The 19,040-nt window shown below is 50.2% G+C and overlaps 1 protein-coding gene across 3 annotated transcripts in view; it reads left to right on the forward strand.

Annotated features, from left to right (window-relative positions):
• The window catches only part of RPS6KA3 (ribosomal protein S6 kinase A3), a 1,283,345-nt gene that overhangs the window by 505,008 nt on the left and 759,297 nt on the right, over nt 1–19,040 (forward strand). For all 3 annotated transcript variants that reach the window (XM_069637077.1, XM_069637076.1, XM_069637078.1), the window contains exon 8: nt 3,880–3,917. In XM_069637077.1, the coding sequence (XP_069493178.1) occupies nt 3,880–3,917 (38 nt within the window). The remainder of the gene's footprint in view (nt 1–3,879; nt 3,918–19,040) is intronic.

Below are 19,040 nucleotides of genomic sequence, written 5' to 3' on the forward strand. Positions count from 1 at the left end.
GGCTGGTTTTTCTGAGAATTTGCAAATCCAGCCCATGTGTTTTAAACTCTTAATTTCTTATTTTGGGTCCTGAATTAAAACCTGTGAAAGAAGATGGCCAATGTGTGTATTATCACTACTAACACAATCCCTTTGCATTGTTAAGTAAGCAGGCTTCTAAACAGGCCAGTTTTTTGTCTTCAGTCAGCAAAGCCCATTTTTCCACATGTGTTAAACTGCTAGCATTTATTTGTTTAAATTCGGTTTGGCAACTCCCTCAGATGCCCATACTGTCTTTGCAGCTGTAGTCATTTCCTTGAACGCAGGAGTTTTATCTAATGTATAGATACATTTACACTTGACCTGGCTCAGAGTTAGTCTCTTTGAACTGCTGAGCCTGGATACTTTTTGGCAAGAAATAAACGCGTGTTCCCGTGCGAGTGAAAGTTAAGTGGCTTATTGATTTCTCTGAGTTTATTTGACTGGGCCTGTCACTCAGGAATTATGCCTGGTTTTGGTGAAGCACAGTGAAATATCCTGGGCATGACGGTGCCTTTTTAATCAGTGGTTTCAGAATGAACAGATGGAATTGGCGTCAAAACAGCATTTTTAAAGGGTGAAATGTTTCATTTTGAAGGGGATTTTTGGCTTTTGCAGCCAAGCAGTGCTGCCTTTCCACTTGATTCCATGTATGTCTCAAAACACCCTAGCATACTTTTTGAGTGTATCCCCTTGTTCCATCTTGCCTGAAGTGTGTTAGGCAGGATGGTGCAGCCATCTTTTGTTGCTGACAAAACGCAGTTTTAAGGTCCTGGTGCGCACAGGAGCCAGCGCAGCCAGGTTGCTTTTTCTCACGCAAATGCAGCTTAGTGATGTGAGGCAATGCTGAGTGGGTCAATATATCCCATATATCCCACATACATGAGGTACACCCTCTGGCCCTTCCCCACCCAAATCTTTTTATATATATATTTGTTACTTTTTTTGTTTTGCCCCTTCCCAAGGGGCAGATGGGCATGTGTACTCATCTGCCTCCAGGGGGGCAAAACATACTGCCCCAGGCTTGGGGGGGGGGGGGGGTGGAGGGGCCTGTGCCAATGGTGGCCTCTTCCCTCCCCCTACATGGATGAGGGCAGCATTTCATTTACCCCTTCCTAAGGGCAGAAATCTGCCCCCAGGGAGGGCTACATGATGTGCCCCCATTCACCCCCCCCTTTGAAGGCACAAACAATCCTGGTGGTCTAGTGGACCCCCGTAGACCCCCACCCAAATCTTCATATTTTTATTTTTTTATTTTTCCCTGGGGGCAGATGGACACCCATCTGCCCCCAGGGTGCCCAATACTTATGGCCCCATGCTTTAGAGGCGGGGGGGAGGGCTGCTTACTGTAAGCCCCCCACCACATCACAAATGGATCCCTGGTCCCACCACATCACAAATGTATCCCTGGTGGTCTAGTGGCATTGTTGGGCGTGGATCGAGCGCTCCTTGCTCGATTAGCGCCCAGCAATAGTTCAAAAAAAGGTGTCATCGGAAAGGGGAGAGTCTCCCCTTTACGATGATACCTCCCTCGATCTTAACGGCACAATAGTCGTTCAGATTGAGGGGTGAAAGGTGGAGACTCAACTTTCATTTTCACCGCAGCAGCCCGAAATGGCTGCCACAGTGAATATTGCTTTCAGTTCGTTGTCGGCGTGCATTACGCACGCCGACGTGAAACTAAAAGAAATGCAACCCCCGTGTCGTGAGGAGGAACCTCCCCCTCACATAGCCCGTGGGTTGGATTTAAGTTTTGTGCGATCCCTGCTTTGCTTTGCAGGGATCGCACAAAACAGATTGCCAAAAAGGACAAGCTTTCTCGTCCTTGGCACTACGGAAGTAATGTCAATGATGAGATACCTCGTCCTTGGCAATTAAGAGGTAAAATGAGGAATTCACAAATTTTGTGATTAGTGGGGCCAGTAGTTGGGCACAGGCTTTAACCGTTTTAGCAGGACATGGGTCACCCTTACAGCTGGTAGGCTTTAACTTGGATAGGAGATAACTCCGAGAAGGTTAAGGGTTTTGGTGCGGCTAACTTGGAATTGTCATCGACTGACTATGGAAGAGGGGATATGTGAGTACACCTGGATTTAATGTCTTCTTTGATTGCAGTTATCTTATGAGTCCTAGCATTTTTAATTTGGGTACACCAGGCTGAATCTTTAGTGATTGTGGAGGTGCTGGGGCAAGGATCTTCAACTTCTTTAAGGATCTTAAATAGTTGCTTTGTATCTGGGCAGCGTCACTGATCCTTTGTTTATAGAAACATGTTTTTGCTTCACATCTTGCCTCTTTGTGTTCTTTAGCTTCGAGGATATACTTAGCATTGTCAATGTCAAAGTGATTTTTGCCATTTCAGAAACGTTTTGATTTTCTTGAGTTTCAAGTTTTGTATTTGTATTTTGGATGAGTACCTTCTTTTGGAGTGCAAGGTTTTACCAGGCCTGAATTTCAGGGGACCTAGAGTATCAACTGCTTCACCTATCTTGTTATAAACTCTGAAGAGGTCCGATACAGAGTTGCACTGAGCAAAGTTATTCAGGTAGCGAGCAAAAAGAGGAGCTAATGCCTCAGGGGTACATTTATGTAGATTACGACATAGGACTTTCTCCTGTGGTTGTGAGACTCTTTTTAGCAGTGACCGTGGCAGTTCAAATTTTATGAAGTTGTGATCAGACCAGGGGCAGGGTTGAACTTCGATCTTATCAGGTTTGATTCCATGCGCCACTACCCAGTCTAGAATTCTGCCACGCGAGTGTGTGGGCTTCAGAATGTATTGTAAGAAATCAAGGTTTTTAAGTGCTTTCTTTGCTGCTTGAGCCAGGGAGTCAGTTTCATCCTTAAAACCCATGTTAAAATCTCCAACCAGAACCACTTGAGATTTGGGTTGAGTGTGGCAGAGATTAATTCACTTAGGTTCATGGTAAATTCTTGCATAGGCGAGGGGGGACGATACAGAATTCAAAGCTTGAGTGTGGTATTGGAATTCAGTTCGTCTTTGACTACTATTGTTTCACAATTGGGCAAATCCATATTGTTTACCTGTCTGCCAGAAAGATTATTCCTAATAAGTGCCACTCCACCCCCTTTTCCACTGTGCCCATGTTCCCTGAGGGTATTGTAACCCACAGGTACGTCTAGAAGCAGCGATGGAACGGCTTCAGCATGCAGCCATGTCTCGGTGAGGGTGCATAGGTCAAGGTGTTCAACCACTATATAATATCCAACCTCTGCCGCATGCCTAATGAGCGATCTGGTATTAAGAGGCATTTAAGTGAGGGTGGGCATCTATTTGAGACAGGAGGATTTTTGCGCCCCATATCCTGGCTGTTAGCTGCTTGTCTCATCTACTCATTGTCTTTGTGTGGGGACAGTACAAAATCTGCCAGTAGTACTTCCAAGGGATGCTTGTGAATTTGATTATGGGCAACTGGGACTTCAAACAGTATTTTAGTTTGAAAGAGCAAGCAGGCTTTTGCTTTTTAGGGTTCTTGGTTCGCCCATCAAAAGCATTACCAGCACATTGGTGTGCTTCCCTGATTTATCATAGGTAAAGAGACGCTTTTGGATTTTGGGGTTTCTAATCGGAAAGGAGTACTGGTGCAGTTGTGGTGAAATGAATATATGGAAGCAGAGTACCTTCTGGTAGCTGGGGAATAATGGGCTCAGGTGCTGTATATGGATGCCAGTTGTTCCCTTACTTGTAGGAAGGTTGGAGCCCCCAGGATGTTGTACTTTGCTGGTGGATCTTGAGCTTGTAAATTATTCACCAAACCTTCCCACATTAGCCTAATGTTAAAAGAATACTCACTATGTACCTTCTCTTCCTAAAAAATATATATTTTCTTTTTCTTTTAGTATATTACTTGACGAAGAGGGCCACATCAAACTGACAGGTTTGTATTTAATGTTCATATTACATTTTTTCATAAAGGTTTTTGTTTCCCTATTGGTGGGTCTTTCAGTAGTATCGTCTTCAGTTACTGTTTAAAATGGAATAATACTCTTATCTGGTTTACTTTAAAGTATTTCTGTCCTCTCAAGCATTTTTTCTACTGTTATCAAATATTCAGTCAGGTCTACTGTGTATCTCTAAAACAATGTATTTGCACTTTTATTAATGAATGTGTGAATGCAAAGTTATTTTAGCAGTGAGCTCCTCTTTCATGAAATCTGTGCCATGCTGACAAAGCAGGAACATTCTCATTTGGCTATTGCCACTGTGCCACATGGGTCTCTGGTTGTCATATGCATAACATTGTGGCTGCAGGGTGTCCATGTTGTGCTAGAGCTTGCCTGAGAAGGGAAGCAATGGGCGCGGGTCTTAATGGACAAAAGGGCTGACCTCTGGTGCTCTCATCTATGTTGTATGGTCTGTGGGGATTCTGAATAGACTGGCAGCTATCGAGCCAAATATTGATAGGCTGGCTCTGGGCCATCCTGAGCAATTAAATTGCAGGAGATAACAGGGTTTGTTGGGCTAATAAAAGCCGAAAGTGCTGTTGCTTTCCCTAACCGTAAGAGACAATGCTGGTACACAAAAGGAAGGTTCTTTGGGAGAAAAAAGTCAGAACACGTGGATGGAGCTACTTGGGGAGGGGTAGTCGCAAAGGAAAACACGAGATGAACTGTTCTGGCCCTCGGGAAGAACATTCTAGCCCTAGCGGGGGTGCCTTTCCCTAGACGGCGGATGGTGCAACGCCTATCTAAGAGGGCTAGGTCAAGCGACTGTCCCTGACTCTATACAATGTGTGCTGTTAATTTTAACGCATTCACTATTAGGAACAGACAGCCTAAAATCCCCATCACCTAGTCAGCCCACTATGTAGTGCCTTTTACTATTGGAGCACAGGTAGTCCACCCAGTATCCACCTTATTGGAGGTTCCCAAATTTAGTTGGCGTCTGGTAAGTAAGGATGATATGGCTGTGCAGCTTATGGCTGCATGTGGTACTGTTTTCAACAAACAGGGTAAGCTAGTGGACACGGCCAAGCCGTTGTGGTCCTATTAACCGTTAACTAGATACATGTGGTAACACGAAAACCACGGTTTTCTTAGATGAGTGATGCATCATTTGTAAGTCAAAAAACGATGTTAAAGAATGCTCAGACAAGAGATGCAAAAAGGGCCACCCAACTATGCGTAACTCACCCTAAGGAAGAACACCCTGTCCTTAACGGGGGTGCCTTTCCCTAGGTGGGTGTGTGTTGTAACGCCTATCTAATAGTGATAGAGGAGAGGACTAGACCTAACCTTCTATACTAGTGACATCCGTCCAGTTGAGGGCAAACAACATACAACAAAAATATGATAGGCAATTCCAGATAAGGCTTAACAGCAGTCTACTGGACTGACGATTACCGAAGAGGCCAGACAAGCTAGGCGCGACGCCGCCCAACTTCGATTTCAGAATTTACAACGGGGCAGCTCCAACCGATCCTGGAATAACTCTAGTAGTAATTCCAGTAACAGCTCGGGCAAACAACAATTGGCAGAAGAGACGCGTGCAATTTAGTGGCACTAATCAAGGTACCCCCCCCCCCCTGCAGTCCCTTTTTTAGGCCAGCATGGGAGAGGACAGAACCGCTCACGATGGCATAACCACCCACAACCGACAGTGGTCACACGCAGCCGAGGACAAGGAGCAATACCATCACTCCTCCCTCATTGATTGTCAATCAATCTGAGCACCCCCTGACCAGGGCCGAACAAGAGATCCTACAAAAAGGACTATCATTCATCCCCGCAGCTTGGTACGACCCCTTTCAAAAACGGGTCGAATGTACGCAACTCATGCGTAAAATAAGACTGAAAGAGTATTTCGCCAACCAGACATACGAAGACAGGGATGTGACGGGCCTTCATCCTCCATCAGTTTTTTTTCCTCCTCTTTGTACCAACACTGTAGAATAAGTCACTTTCGAGCAAGCTCTGCTCAAGAAAATTACAGAATTCAAAACCAGTATCCCATTTATCAACAATAATTGCACTAAACCCCAACTCTTAGCTTTGAAGGATTTAGCCAACAACTCAGCCGTCACCATAAATCCGGCTGATAAGGGTGGGGCTATTGTCATCATGGACACCATCTATATTACTATGGTCAAGAACCTCCTTTGCGACGACAGCTACCACATACTTCCTAGAGGCCCCACATCGTCTCTCCAGTATCTCATAGCCCCAATCATCCATGAGGCTGAGGCCGAGGGATATATTGTTACCCGCGATGCTTCCTTTTTATCCCTGCCTCACCCACGTATCTCGGCTTTGTATGCCTTACACAAGATCCACAAGGGCATCGTCCCACCACCAGGGCGCCCCATTGTGTCTAGTATCTGTTCAGTTCTGGAACCCTTATCCCAGTTCGTAGCTTTCTTTATCAAGGATCAGATCCCGAAAATGGCCAGTTATGTAAAAGATTCCACCAACATGCTTTTTCTATTGGACACACTCCAATACAATCTGGAAGAAGAATGGTTGGTGACTATTGACACAGTCGCTCTATACCCGTATACCCCACCAGGAGACACTGGAGATGCTCAGGGGTCTATTGCACTCGGGCATTGAGCTACATGGAGTACCACCTGACTTCATACACCAACTAGCTGAAATAGCACTGACTAGAAACTACTTCCTTTTCGAAAATACCTTCTGTCAACAAATCTCAGCGATGGCAATGGGGGCAACCTTTGCCCCCAGCCTCGCCAACCTCTACGTTGACCTTTTTGAACACATCTATCCTGGTACCAACCCATACCTTGCCCAATTGACCGTGTGGCGACGATACATAGATGACATCGTTGTGATCTTCAAAGGGTCAGAACAGGAATTACCCCCGTTTCATGTTTGGCTTAACTCACTGAATGTGCATCTTAAGTTCACCCTGGACAGAGATGAGCACAGAACCCACTTTCTCGATCTGGACATTTCGGCCGCCAAAGGGCACCTGGTTTCATGTGTCTATAAAAAAACCAGTGATAGAAATTCCCTGCTTTGCTACTCCAGCTACCATCCCAAAGCACTCAAAGATAATCTCCCATTCGGGCAGTTCCTAAGGTATCGGAGACTGTGCACACAAACATCTGTATACACTTCACAATCTAAAACATTCCAAAACCAACTGACAGCAAGGGGATACTCCAACAAGATCATCAAAGACACCTACAAAAGAGCCAGAAATATTCCAAGGTCAGTTACTTTACAACAACATGCCAAATGGGTTAACCACACAGGTTTTACAGCAGTCTTCAGCTATTCGCCGCTTTTAAACAAAATAAAAAGGGAAGTCAAGAGATTGTGGCCCATTTTGAACACAGGAAACAGCAATATACCAGTCCCGCGGTTTTCACTCAAAAGACGACTTAACCTGAGAGACAAAATAGTTAAAACCTTGACGCACACTACACCCATAGGTTCATCCGACCAACACACCATTTGGAACACAGCACCCGCCAAGGGACATGCCCCATGTGGCAACTACTCCCTGTGCATCCAGACCTCTAGGACCACTGAGATAGACATAGGGTGGCAGACCCCTTGGAGGCAAAATACATTCACCAATTGCAACTCTAAGGGAGTTATCTATATGATCACATGCCCCTACAATCTAACATACATGGGCATGACCAGCAGGCCAGTCCGCACACATGATCGAACACCGATCCTGCATACAAACCAACAAGCTTACTGCTCCTCTAGTATCACATTTTGCAGCCGAAGGACATACTGCAGAGAATTTCAAATGGACCATTATAGAGCAAATTGACCCACCTGTAAGAGGGGGAAACTTTCATAACATCCTATTCAGGCGTGAACAGATGTGGATTTTTATACTCAAATGCTGTTCCCAAGGCCTCAACGAAAACATCCAGTGGCATGACCTAACGGTGCTCTCATAGGTTCCTACATTGCCCCCTTCCATCCAAGGGCCCTTAGCACTGGCACTGAACTGTTTTTCCTCCTGCCTGCCATATTCGTGTCACATTGTTTTTCCCTGTGGCATGTGTGCCTGTCTCCACTGGGCCACTCTCCTACCCCCCCCCCATACCCTGCCTGGCATATTCTCGTCACATTGCATTCCCTTGTAGCTTGTGGGCCTGTTCCCACTAGGTTCATCCCGTTTTGGAGCCCCCTCCGCTCCCCTGTATGCCAGCTGTCCTTTTTGGACACACCCACCTGGGGCCAGCCCCTGCGCCCCCCACCAGCCCAGGATCATGTTTTGTGCACTGCTTACACCACCCCTTCTGAGGCTACTGCAGTTTGGTGTTCTTTACGAAGCACATACTCTCCCTTTCTAGCACACGGGATGCCTTTGACTTGAATGAGCAGCCTGATCGCGCTCCCTGCAGGTTTCAGGAGGCGATTGGGCGCATCATGTGCAGTTACACTCTGACACAGCTCCCTCCCTGCACGTTGCGTTGACGCCCACTGGTGCCAGACTGAGGCGAGTGTGACCGCGCTTTCGCCTGGTTTCTAAAGGAGTTGGACTTTTTCACAGGAAGACTTTCTTGAGCTGTACACCGGTGTACAGCAGCTGACATCCACTGAGCCTTTCGGAGTAAAGCATAATCAGGTATTCAGTGGGGGACCGCCTAGCCTGCAATTTCTAGTCCTTGATTCATTGATCATAGTTGACTTCTGCTCATAAATGTTTCTTGTTACAGTCATTGCACTGACTGAACTCGACAAGAGCGGCTCCCCTCCTTCCAGCGCCTCCGCTTAGAGGTAACTGAAATCCCCCACACAGGCATCGCACAGCTTCCGTATTTGAGATTGAGCATGCCTCCACCTGGTATTGGGTCCCTAGCTCACCCCGTGACCCACCTATCCCACCATCCCGCACCTCCTTTGACGATTGAGTGTTATTGCACTGGTGAGCAGGAATCAGTTATTCTCATGTTACACCTACCAATTTATTTGGATTGTTCTTTTCCTCCATATTGATGCAGGATGCTCCCCACTGCCCCATAAGCTAGTAGTATGTGCCTACAACCTCATAATTCTTTGTTGTTTCTCTACACCTCCCCTCCCCTTTTTGTCTCCCGAACAGGAGACTCTGGATCATTGAGTTCAGCCACTCTGAATTTACTCATTTGTTTGGGTTCTACAATTACGGTCCTGAAGAAGATGGCTCAATCAATGTGCGCCATTGAAACCGGTCGACCCCTATGGTCATGAGGGCTCATGACCCATAAATATCTCCAATAAGAGGAAAGAGATATTGTTATACAAATCACTCATTTGCACACTCATATGGACAGAGTGAGCAGGTTTTATAAGAGCCTCTTTTTAGACCCCCAGCCATTCGGCTGCTTTTTACCTGCATTGTCCTTAGGCCGTTCGATTTTTGAACTTATTGTCTTTCCTATTAATGTGACCCAAGGGCAAGATTAAAGTTGACAGTACGAAATATAACCAGTTGACCTACTTTCAGGTTGTTAAGACTCAGCCTAGGCAGCTACGGAATATAATCCTCAGTCCTGTAGACTGCTGTTAAGCCTTATCTGGAATTGCCTATCATATTTTCGTTGTATGTTATTTCCCCTCAACTGGGCGGATGTCACTAGTATAGAAGGTTAGGGCTTGTCCTCTCCTCTCTATCACTATTAGATAGTCGTTACAACACACGCCCACCTAGGTACAGGCACCCCCGTTAAGGACAGGGTGTTCTTCCTTAGGGTGAGTTGGGCATAGTTGGGTGGCCCTTTTTGCATCTCGTGTCTGAGCATTCTTTAACAGTTTTTTGACTTACGAATGATGTTGAATCACTCACCTACTAAGAAAACCATTGTTTTCTTGCATGTTTGTTTATTTATAGTGCGCGCCAGACCCAGGGGCATCAGGGCGCAAAGGATAAGGATATGTTCAACTTAGTTACAAGGTGCATGGGTACAAGAAATACACAAAAATGAACTGTACAGGAATATACAAAGGAGCATCATACATCATATAGCATACAAGTATGTGGTACTGGCCAGACAACTGACTTATCTATGCTCTTGCGAGCAGCCTCATGTGCGCAGGAGCTAACTCCAATCCATCTGGTAAAAACGTGTAAATGCCGGAAACAGCCCTGGTTCACTGATGAGCGTAAGGCACTGCAGTTGGAGTGCAGACAGGCTGAACAAAAATGGCGCCTGGGTTATCTTCCTGATGATTGGCTGATCGTTCTGCCTCCCTGACATAGCATGGCTCCATCTGCAAAGTCAAATGCGCCTTTCAGGAGAAGGTTTCAAGTGTTTTAAACCAACGTAAGGAACTGTTCTCCTTGGTCCGCTCGCTTTCTTCCCCTGCCAACTCCTCCTGTACTGTAGTCCCCTCGCAGGCTCTTTGTGACACCCTTTCCTCCTTTTGTTTTTTGTCCAGAAAATATTGGACATCCAGGGCAAGTTTATCTGCCACAGTGCCTGCAGAAAATGTTCCCAATCAGGCCAGTTCTGCCCGCCCTTGGTCTTTTTTCCATTTTTTTTCTGTCAGACTTCCTGTGGGATGCCATGAAACTCAAATCGTCATCACCTCTGGACTCTGTCCCATTGAAGGAAATCTTTCCTATGATTGTGGCTTGGGTTACTCGGGCAGTAAATGGATCTTGTGCTTCAGGTATGATTCCTATGGAACTGAAATAGGCACTGGTGGTCCGTCTCCTTAAAAATCTTCTCTGGACCCCTTGTTCCCTGCCAATTTGCACCCTATTTCTCTTTCTTTCCCTATGAAACTTCTTGAGACTTCCTTTACTTAGCCAGTTCCTGGAAGATTACAATTCTTTTTAGGCCTTTTCAGACTAAGTCTGGCTTTAGTCTATGTCAGGGGACAGAGAGTATTTAAGTTGCAGCTTTGGATGACCTTGTGCGGCTATAAGATCAGGGTGGATTGGGGGCGCTAGTCCTATTGGATCTTTTGGCAGCATTTGATACAGTGGACCACCCCACCCTGTTGGATCGCCTTGCCCAAGCTGGCTTCTTTAGCCCTGTGCTGGGCTGGTTCTCCTCCTTTTTTGTTTGATAGGACACAAATTATTTTTCCTTTCCACTCGGTCTCTGTCCCTTTGTCTTGTGGGGTTCCTCGGGGCTCGGCTTTGTCTCCCATTCTCTTCTATGTATACGTGGAACCATTGGCGAGACTCATTCACGCCCACGGCTTCCACTGTTACTCATATGCAGATGATGCACAGATTTAATCCAGTTTAATCTCCTTTTATACAAATAAATTCTCTCAATTTAGGAGCTGTCTGAAGGCCGGTGGGGTGGTGGATGGGCTCAAATTGGCTTAGATTAAATGGGGACAAAATGGAGATACATGTGGCTGTCCCTCCATCTGCCACCGCCCTGTGGACACCAGCATTCTGGTCGTCAGTTTGGATCTTTCCCTACACCACTGTCTGTTGTCAGGGATTTGGGAGTAAAGCGGTCTTTCTCACTTTCTATGGAGGCCAAATTTGGGCCTCCTATCAGGGAGGATATCTCCAGTTGAAAATACTGCAAAAAGTCCTGCCCTTTCTAACTAAGCACTTTAATGCTCCAATAGTAACTTTACTGGTTATGCGCTGGCTTGACTACTGCAACTCGCTGTATTTGGCAGAGCCCTTGTACTTAACCCAACGCCTGCAGCGACTAAAATCTGGCGGTTGGAGTAGCCACTACGTCCCCTTATGGTAAGCATATCACTTCTCCAGCATGGGGTCTGGCATGGATTCACATGCTCATGAATATTCCCCGTCGTCAGGCTGGGAATCCTCAGTAAAGAAAAAACCAGTATCAGTTTCGTTTCTGATCTGTCTTTCGTAGTAATAACCAATCACTGGTCTCTGCGTCATACTGACCACAGCCAATGACTGCCCTCTACCTAAGCACCGCCTCTGGCAGCCATCTTCAGATTTTTACCGCACGTTCATGTGTTGGGATCCTCGTGCTATTGCTCTCGAGCGTTAGTGCTATTTTTTCGCGCTTTTTCACAAAAACTTCGATTCTTTCGGTCAAAAGAGCCTCAAGCTCCACCGATCCTACATCCGATCAACGGGGACCCGTGTCGGATTCATCTGTGCCCCTCAAGGGTGAAGATTTCGTCGAGCTACACTTCGGAGGACTCCAGAAGCTTCTCAGGCCCGGTCTCGGAGATGGCCCAGGAGAAGGGAAGCTTGACGCCCGGAAAGCTGTTCAGGGCCTGCCCTGGATGCCAGCTGCAGAACGTCTTCAAGGAGGACGAACACTCTTTCTGCCTTTACTGCCTTCATGGGGACAAGACGCACGTGGAGAAGGACTGTGCGTTTTGCGGCAACATGTCGGAACGGACCATGAAGGACCGCCATCAACGTCTCGCCAGCTGGCTGGAGGGTAAGAGCCCGTCTGGCGAGAAGAAGAAGAAATCTGAGCGGTCTTCTAAGACCTTTGAGGGCGCCCCGGCGACGGGGGCCCAACATAAGGCCAAGCACCGCGAGTCCGCTGGCACCGGGAGCGCCGAACGGTCGGGCTCTACGGGCGCCAGGCAGGGCGCACCCTCCCCGGCACCATCAACCACGAGCCAACGCTCTGGGTCGGGTAAGAGGAAGGCCGAGCACCCGGCGAAGCTCCTGGAGAGACCCCGGTCGAGCTCTAAGGCAGAGGAGGAGCGTGGCAGTGCCCCCTCCCTCAAGGATAAGGCGGTGAGCGCACCTAAGGTGGTGAAGGCCTTGATCCATTCGACCAAGCCCTCTATCGAAACGGTCGCGGCGGCCCTGGCCCAGCCTGTGGAGGCTGCACCAGTGGTGGCGGCCTCGGGGCCCAGAATCTCCCTGCCTCCTCGGAGGGAGTCTTCTTTCGTGCCCATCGATAGGACCCCCGTGGGGAAGAAGGGGGGGCAGGGCGTCGTCGTAGATTCGGCCTCAACCTCAGAAGAGGAACTGATCGAGGTCTTAAGCCACGGCCTAGGCGTGGAACAAGACCAGCCCGTCGGAATGGGCCCCGACGCAGGTGACGACGACGACATCGTCGAGGATACCGACGGGGCCCCTGCTCGCCCGTCGGATTCCCCTCTGCCAGCGCCGCAAGACAACTCAGCGGCCATTTTGTTGGCTATACAGTCCTTATGCTCCGAGATAAGGACGAGACTACCGTTACCGACGGAGGAACCTCTCCCGTCGGGGGATCCAGAACCGGGACCTTCTGGTGTTCCCCCTACCAAGAAAAGAAGGATCCATCCACCGCCTCCTTTTCAACCGTCGCGCCCCGTCCAGCCCTCCTCCCCGTCCACCCGAGGGGATGATACGGGGACTGACACGGCAGCGACGGGTACGGACGACGAGGCATACGACGAGGATTTTCCGTCGTCGCCTCCCACCAGGGCTTCTCCGCCCGACGAGATTGGATCGTTCCACTCAATGATCGCCAGGGCATCCGAGCTTTTCCAACTCTGCCCTGAGGAGAAGAAAAAGGAAGGCTTCCTTTACCAACGGCGCGAGACCAAGAGGAACACGGTCCTCGCAGTGCCTCTGTTGGACGACATTTGGGATGAGGGCCTTTCCCTCCTCAAGAACCCTTCCACGACGCCAGCGAAAAGAGACCGGTACGAGAAAAAGTACCGGGTCCCGGACTCGGCCCCCCTATGCCTCCGGGCGCAGCCTACCCCGGACTCCGTCGTCTCCGCGGCAGCCAGGAAGAAAGCGGGGGGGGGGTGCGGCCTCCACGTCGACTTCCCCGCCGGACGGCGAGGGAAAGAAATTGGATGCCATGGGACGCAGAGTCATCTCGTCGGCGGCGACGACGATTAAAGCGGCCAACGCCTTGGCTATCGTGGCCCGCTACGACAGGGAACTCTGGTACAAGATAGCTCCCCTGCTGGATTTTCTGCCGGACGACAAGAGGGCGGAGGCCCTTGAGATCCTGCAGGAAGGTGAGGTGGCCTCGGACCACGCCATCACCGTGGCGACGGACATCGCCGACACTGGGTTCCGCCAGATGGGCAACGGCGTTTGCCTTCGACGTCGCGGATGGCTCAAGGCTACGGACTTTCGGCAGGACGTCCAGACCAGGGTCCTGGACATGCCCTTCGACGGGAACAACCTGTTTGGGAAGACAGTGGACGATTCCCTTCAGGCCATCAAGGCGGATACTGAGACGGCCCGGGCCCTTGGAGTACTGCAGCAACGGCGGACGCCCTTTCGGAGCGGCGGAGGCAAGGGCGCCTCCAAAGGTTCCGGCGGCGGTTTCGCTTCCTACCGTCAAGCGGCCCGCTCGTCGTCGCAAGAGGCCTACAGAGGACGAGGCAGGTCTGGCGGACCCCGCCGTCGTCGCCAAGGAGGCCAAGGCGGCAAGGCCGCGTCCAAGCAGGATTGAACCGGCCGTGGGGTCGGGCCCCCACCGAAGCACCCCGGTGGGAGGCCGGCTGGCGGGCTTCGTCAGCGTGTGGGAGTCCATCTCCACCGACCGTTGGGTGCTGGACGCCCTGGCCCGGGGCCACGCGCTCGAGTTTCAAAGAAGGTGCCCGCGCGTCCCCCCCGTGGCCAGGAAAGAACTTCACGTCCCTCAACTTCTCCTGGAGGTAAAGGCGATGCTCAGAGGGCGCCATCGAACTCGTCCCAAAGAGGCTTCGGGGCTCCGGAGTCTACTCGCGTTACTTCCTCGTGAAGAAGAAGACGGGAGGATGGCGCCCCATCCTGGACCTGCGACGCCTGAACAAGTTCATCAAGGCGCAGAAGTTCCGGATGGTCACCCTCCAGCACGTCCTGGGTCAGCTGGAGGAAGGAGACTTCCTATCGTCGTTGGATTTGGAGGATGCCTACTTCCACATTCCCATCCTAAAGGGGCACCGAAAATTCCTCAGATTCGTGGTCCAAGGGCGTCATTACCAGTTCAAAGCCCTTCCCTTCGGACTGCGGTCGGCACCCAGGGTTTTCACCAAGTGCCTCGCACCGGTGGCGGCGCAGCTGCGCCGCGAGGGGATTCACGTCTACCCCTACCTGGACGACTGGCTCATCCGCGCCAAGACGAGGGAGCTCGCCGTGGTCCACACGGCAAGGACCGTCCAACTCCTCACGGACCTGGGATTCTCCGTGAACTACGCCAAATCCCACCTGGTGCCCGCGCAAGTCGCACTGTTTCTGGGAGCGAGGCTCGACAGTGTCCCTTCTGGCCTCCCCGTCGGAGGAGAGGACCAGGACCATCTTGGGCAAGGTGCAACGGATGTTGGTGGCCGACGCGGCCAAGGTGAGGTCCATCAAGTCCCTCCTCGGGATGATGTCTTCCTGCATCTACCTCATTCCCATGTGCAGGCTCCGGATGCGCCCGTTGCAAGAGTTCCTGGATGCGCGCTGGATCCAGACGACGGGCAGCTTCGAGGAAAGGATCAAGCTCGACGAGAGTTTCCGACGAGCGATACGGTGGTGGGGCACCCGCGCGCATCTGACGGCGGGCATGGACTTCCAGACCCCAGCCCACCAGGTGACTGTGACCACGGATGCCTCCCTAGAAGGGTGGGGAGCGCACACCGAAAATCTGCACGCAAGGACTCTGGCTCCCGACGGAGAAGTCCCTGCATATCAACGTCCTGGAGCTCCGTGCAGTGTTTTGGGCCCTCAGGTCCTTCCTTCCGTCCCTCAAGGGCAAGGTGGTGAGGATCTTCACCGACAACACCACCACCATGTTTTACATCAGGAAACAGGGCGGAACCAGGTCCCCAGCGCTGTCCAAGGAGGCGCAGGACCTGTGGCATTGGGCCGTCGCCCAAGGGATTCTTCTGGTGCCGTTTCATCTGGCAGGGATAAAAAACACCATCGCCGACTCACTCAGCAGGGAGCTGCGCTCGTGCCACGAGTGGGAACTACGGCAGGATCTGGTGGATCGCCTCTTCCGACGGTGGGGCACACCCCAGATCGACCTGTTCGCGACGGCGACGAACACCAAGTGCCGGAGGTTCGCCAGCAGGTTTCCCCAGACGAGGAGCATGGGCGATGCTTTCTCGTTCCCCTGGGAGGGCCTGTTCCTCTACGCGTTCCCTCCCTTGCCTCTGCTAATCCGGCTCGTCAACCAGCTCAAGAGGTCACGGTGCAGGATGATCCTCGTCGCACCTGCGTGGCCGAGGCAGATATGGTTCCCGGACCTTCTGGACTTGTCGGCGTCCCCGCCAATCAAGCTGCCGGCGGACGCGGATCTACTCTCCAGGGAAGGAGGCGCCATCCTCCACCACGACCCGAAGTCGCTGAACTTGCAGGCCTGGCTCCTGCAGCGCTAGAGTTTGGAGGATACGACATACCGGCCGATTGCAGAGAGGTTCTTGCAAAGGCCAGGGCGTCCTCGACTCTTAAATGCTACGGACACAAATGGAAGAGGTTCTCTGTCTGGTGCCACGCACAGAAGATTAACCCTCTACGGATTACGGCTCCCCAAGTGCTGCCGTACCTGCTGACGCTGGCCAAAGCTGGTCTGGCACACGCGTCCATCAAGATTCATCTTGCTGCGATCTCCCGATACACCAGAACCACGGGCCGGACGTCCTTGTGGTCTCTTCGTCTGGTGAAAGAGTTCATGAAGGGACTGTTCAGATCGTTCCCGCCGGTGAAGGCTCCGGCCCCGGCGTGGGAGCTCAACGTGGTGCTGACCAAACTCATGGGACCTCCGTTCGAGCCTCTGCACTCGGCCCCGTTGAAGTTTCTATCGTGGAAAACAGCTTTTCTCGTGGCCATCACCTCCGCACGACGAGTGGGAGAGATCCAGGCCCTTTCCTGCAAGGCCCCGTACTTGACTTTCCACGACACGAGGGTAGTGCTCAGGACGCACCCCTCCTTCATGCCCAAGGTACCGTCGGACTTTCATCTCAACGAACCCTTGGTGTTACCTGTGTTCTTCCCGTCGCCTTCGTCGCCGGCTGAGAGGACTTTGCACTCGCTGGATGTAGCTAGAGCGCTGAAGTTCTACGTGGACCGCACGAAAGGTTTTCGGAAGACGTCACAACTCTTTGTGAACTTTGGACCTGTCAATCAGGGGAAGGCTCTCTCGAAGGCTTCCATCTCCAGATGACTCTCCGGCTGTATCATGTACTGTCACCGGTTGGCAAACCGACCGCTGCCTGGCCGTCCGAGAGCCCATTCCACCAGAGCGATCGCAGCTACCACGGCGTTCCTATCTGGTGTGCCCCTGCTGGACATATGCAGGGCTGCTACGTGGAGGTCGACGCACACCTTCACGAAATTCTACTGCGTCGACCGGGATTCCAGGGAGGAGTCCAGGGTCGGCCAAGCAGTGCTGCGCAACCTGTTCGCCTGAGGTGAGCCTGGTGAGGAGGTAAGATGCTTAATGTTGAGTTGATGTGATGCTTAATGTTGAGCCTTTGCCACCTCCCGTGGTTGTGCATGTGTGTACTGCTATGTATTCTTTATTCATGAGCATGTGAATCCATGCCAGACCCCATGCTGGAGAAGGAACAAGTTACTTACCTGTAACTGTTGTTCTCCAGCATGGGTCTGGCATGGATTCACATGCGAACCCTCCCGCCTACCCCTCTGCGGCTCTTCACTTGGTCATACTGCCACTTCACGTGCTTCCAAATCTGAAGATGGCTGCCAGAGGCGGTGCTTAGGTAGAGGGCAGTCATTGGCTGTGGTCAGTATGACGCAGAGACCAGTGATTGGTTATTACTACGAAAGACAGATCAGAAACGAAACTGATACTGGTTTTTTCTTTACCGAGGATTCCCAGCCTGACGACGGGGAATATTCATGAGCATGTGAATCCATGCCAGACCCATGCTGGAGAACAACAGTTACAGGTAAGTAACTTGTTCCTTCTATTTTGTAGCATATTCACTGGCTTCCGCTGAGGAAGCACATTGAATTTAAATCTGTCCATCGTGCCGTATATGGTCAGGGAGCAGAATATCTCCCAGCTAAATTTCAGATGGATATACCTACTCGGGCTCTTTGTTCGCAGGATGGCTACCTTCTTGTCCTTCTGTGCTATAAGCTAGCCAGAACTGGCGTCTGTAAGTTCTCCGTAGCAGCTGCCAAGCTTTGGAATGCCCTGCCACGTGAGTTACAGCAAATCATCTCTGTTTAGGCATGCTTTTAAAACTATCTTTTCTTGGTGCTCGGTCTGTATGACCCTCCTTAGTCGGACCATTGGTGCCAAAATGATTCTGGCGAATGTGCACTTTAGAAATTTAATAACATAACACAAATGTGTGTTTGTGCGTACTTCCAGGTCAAAAGAGGGGGAGGGGAGGGGAGGGTTTTGTGTTCACATATCCTCTCCCAGTAGACCTAAAACCTATGGAACAATGTCAAGGTTATCTAAAAGAAACTCCCCTAGTAGTATTCGCCATCTGATGGAAATGGCAGTTCCACTCAGTCAATTTTACTCTTTGAAATATGCTGCACCTCATTACAATGTATGGCTCTGACCAGAGTTTCAGTAACCTAGATTTCAAAGGCTACCACTGATGGGGGGGGGGGGGGAGGGGCGGGGTGGAGATATCTTCTTTTTGTACCTTTCCCTTGTCTCTTCTTATGGAACCCCGTCTCTTTGCTTATTTTTTTAACCATGTCCTGATTTTGTGTGGTCAGTAAAGCTTCTACATTACTTCCCTTGCCAGTTGACTCATTTTTATGGGGAAACTGACATGTCCCTATGACTGTTGGTAGTGGGACACAGTGAAGTGCAGTTCAGGTACTTTGTATCCTTATAACATTTTTACCTGATGGTTTTTTAGGTACTTTGACGATGTGCCTAAAATACCCCTAGAAAACGCACATTCTCTTCATGTATACATTTATCTTAGTGTTATACAATGCTTTAAATTGAATAGCTTTTAATAGCTCAGTCAACCGACTTGTCTTCTTTCACATTTAAAGTACCCTGTCTCAATGCAGTCATACTGGAAATATTTGTAATTGCAATTTTAATCTCATGAATATGTGTAGCACATGATACTTCTACGTCTCGTCGCCTTTCCTCCATACTGCATGGCCGTCCTTGGCTAGGAATAGGAACGGAACCCATTTTCACATAAAGCCTTTCTCCTATAAATTTAGATGCCCGCCTCACATCAGTTCTCTT

This window comes from Ambystoma mexicanum, chromosome 7p (assembly GCF_040938575.1).
Source record: "Ambystoma mexicanum isolate Mex_15411 chromosome 7p, UKY_AmexF1_1, whole genome shotgun sequence".
Taxonomy (NCBI): domain Eukaryota; kingdom Metazoa; phylum Chordata; class Amphibia; order Caudata; family Ambystomatidae; genus Ambystoma; species Ambystoma mexicanum.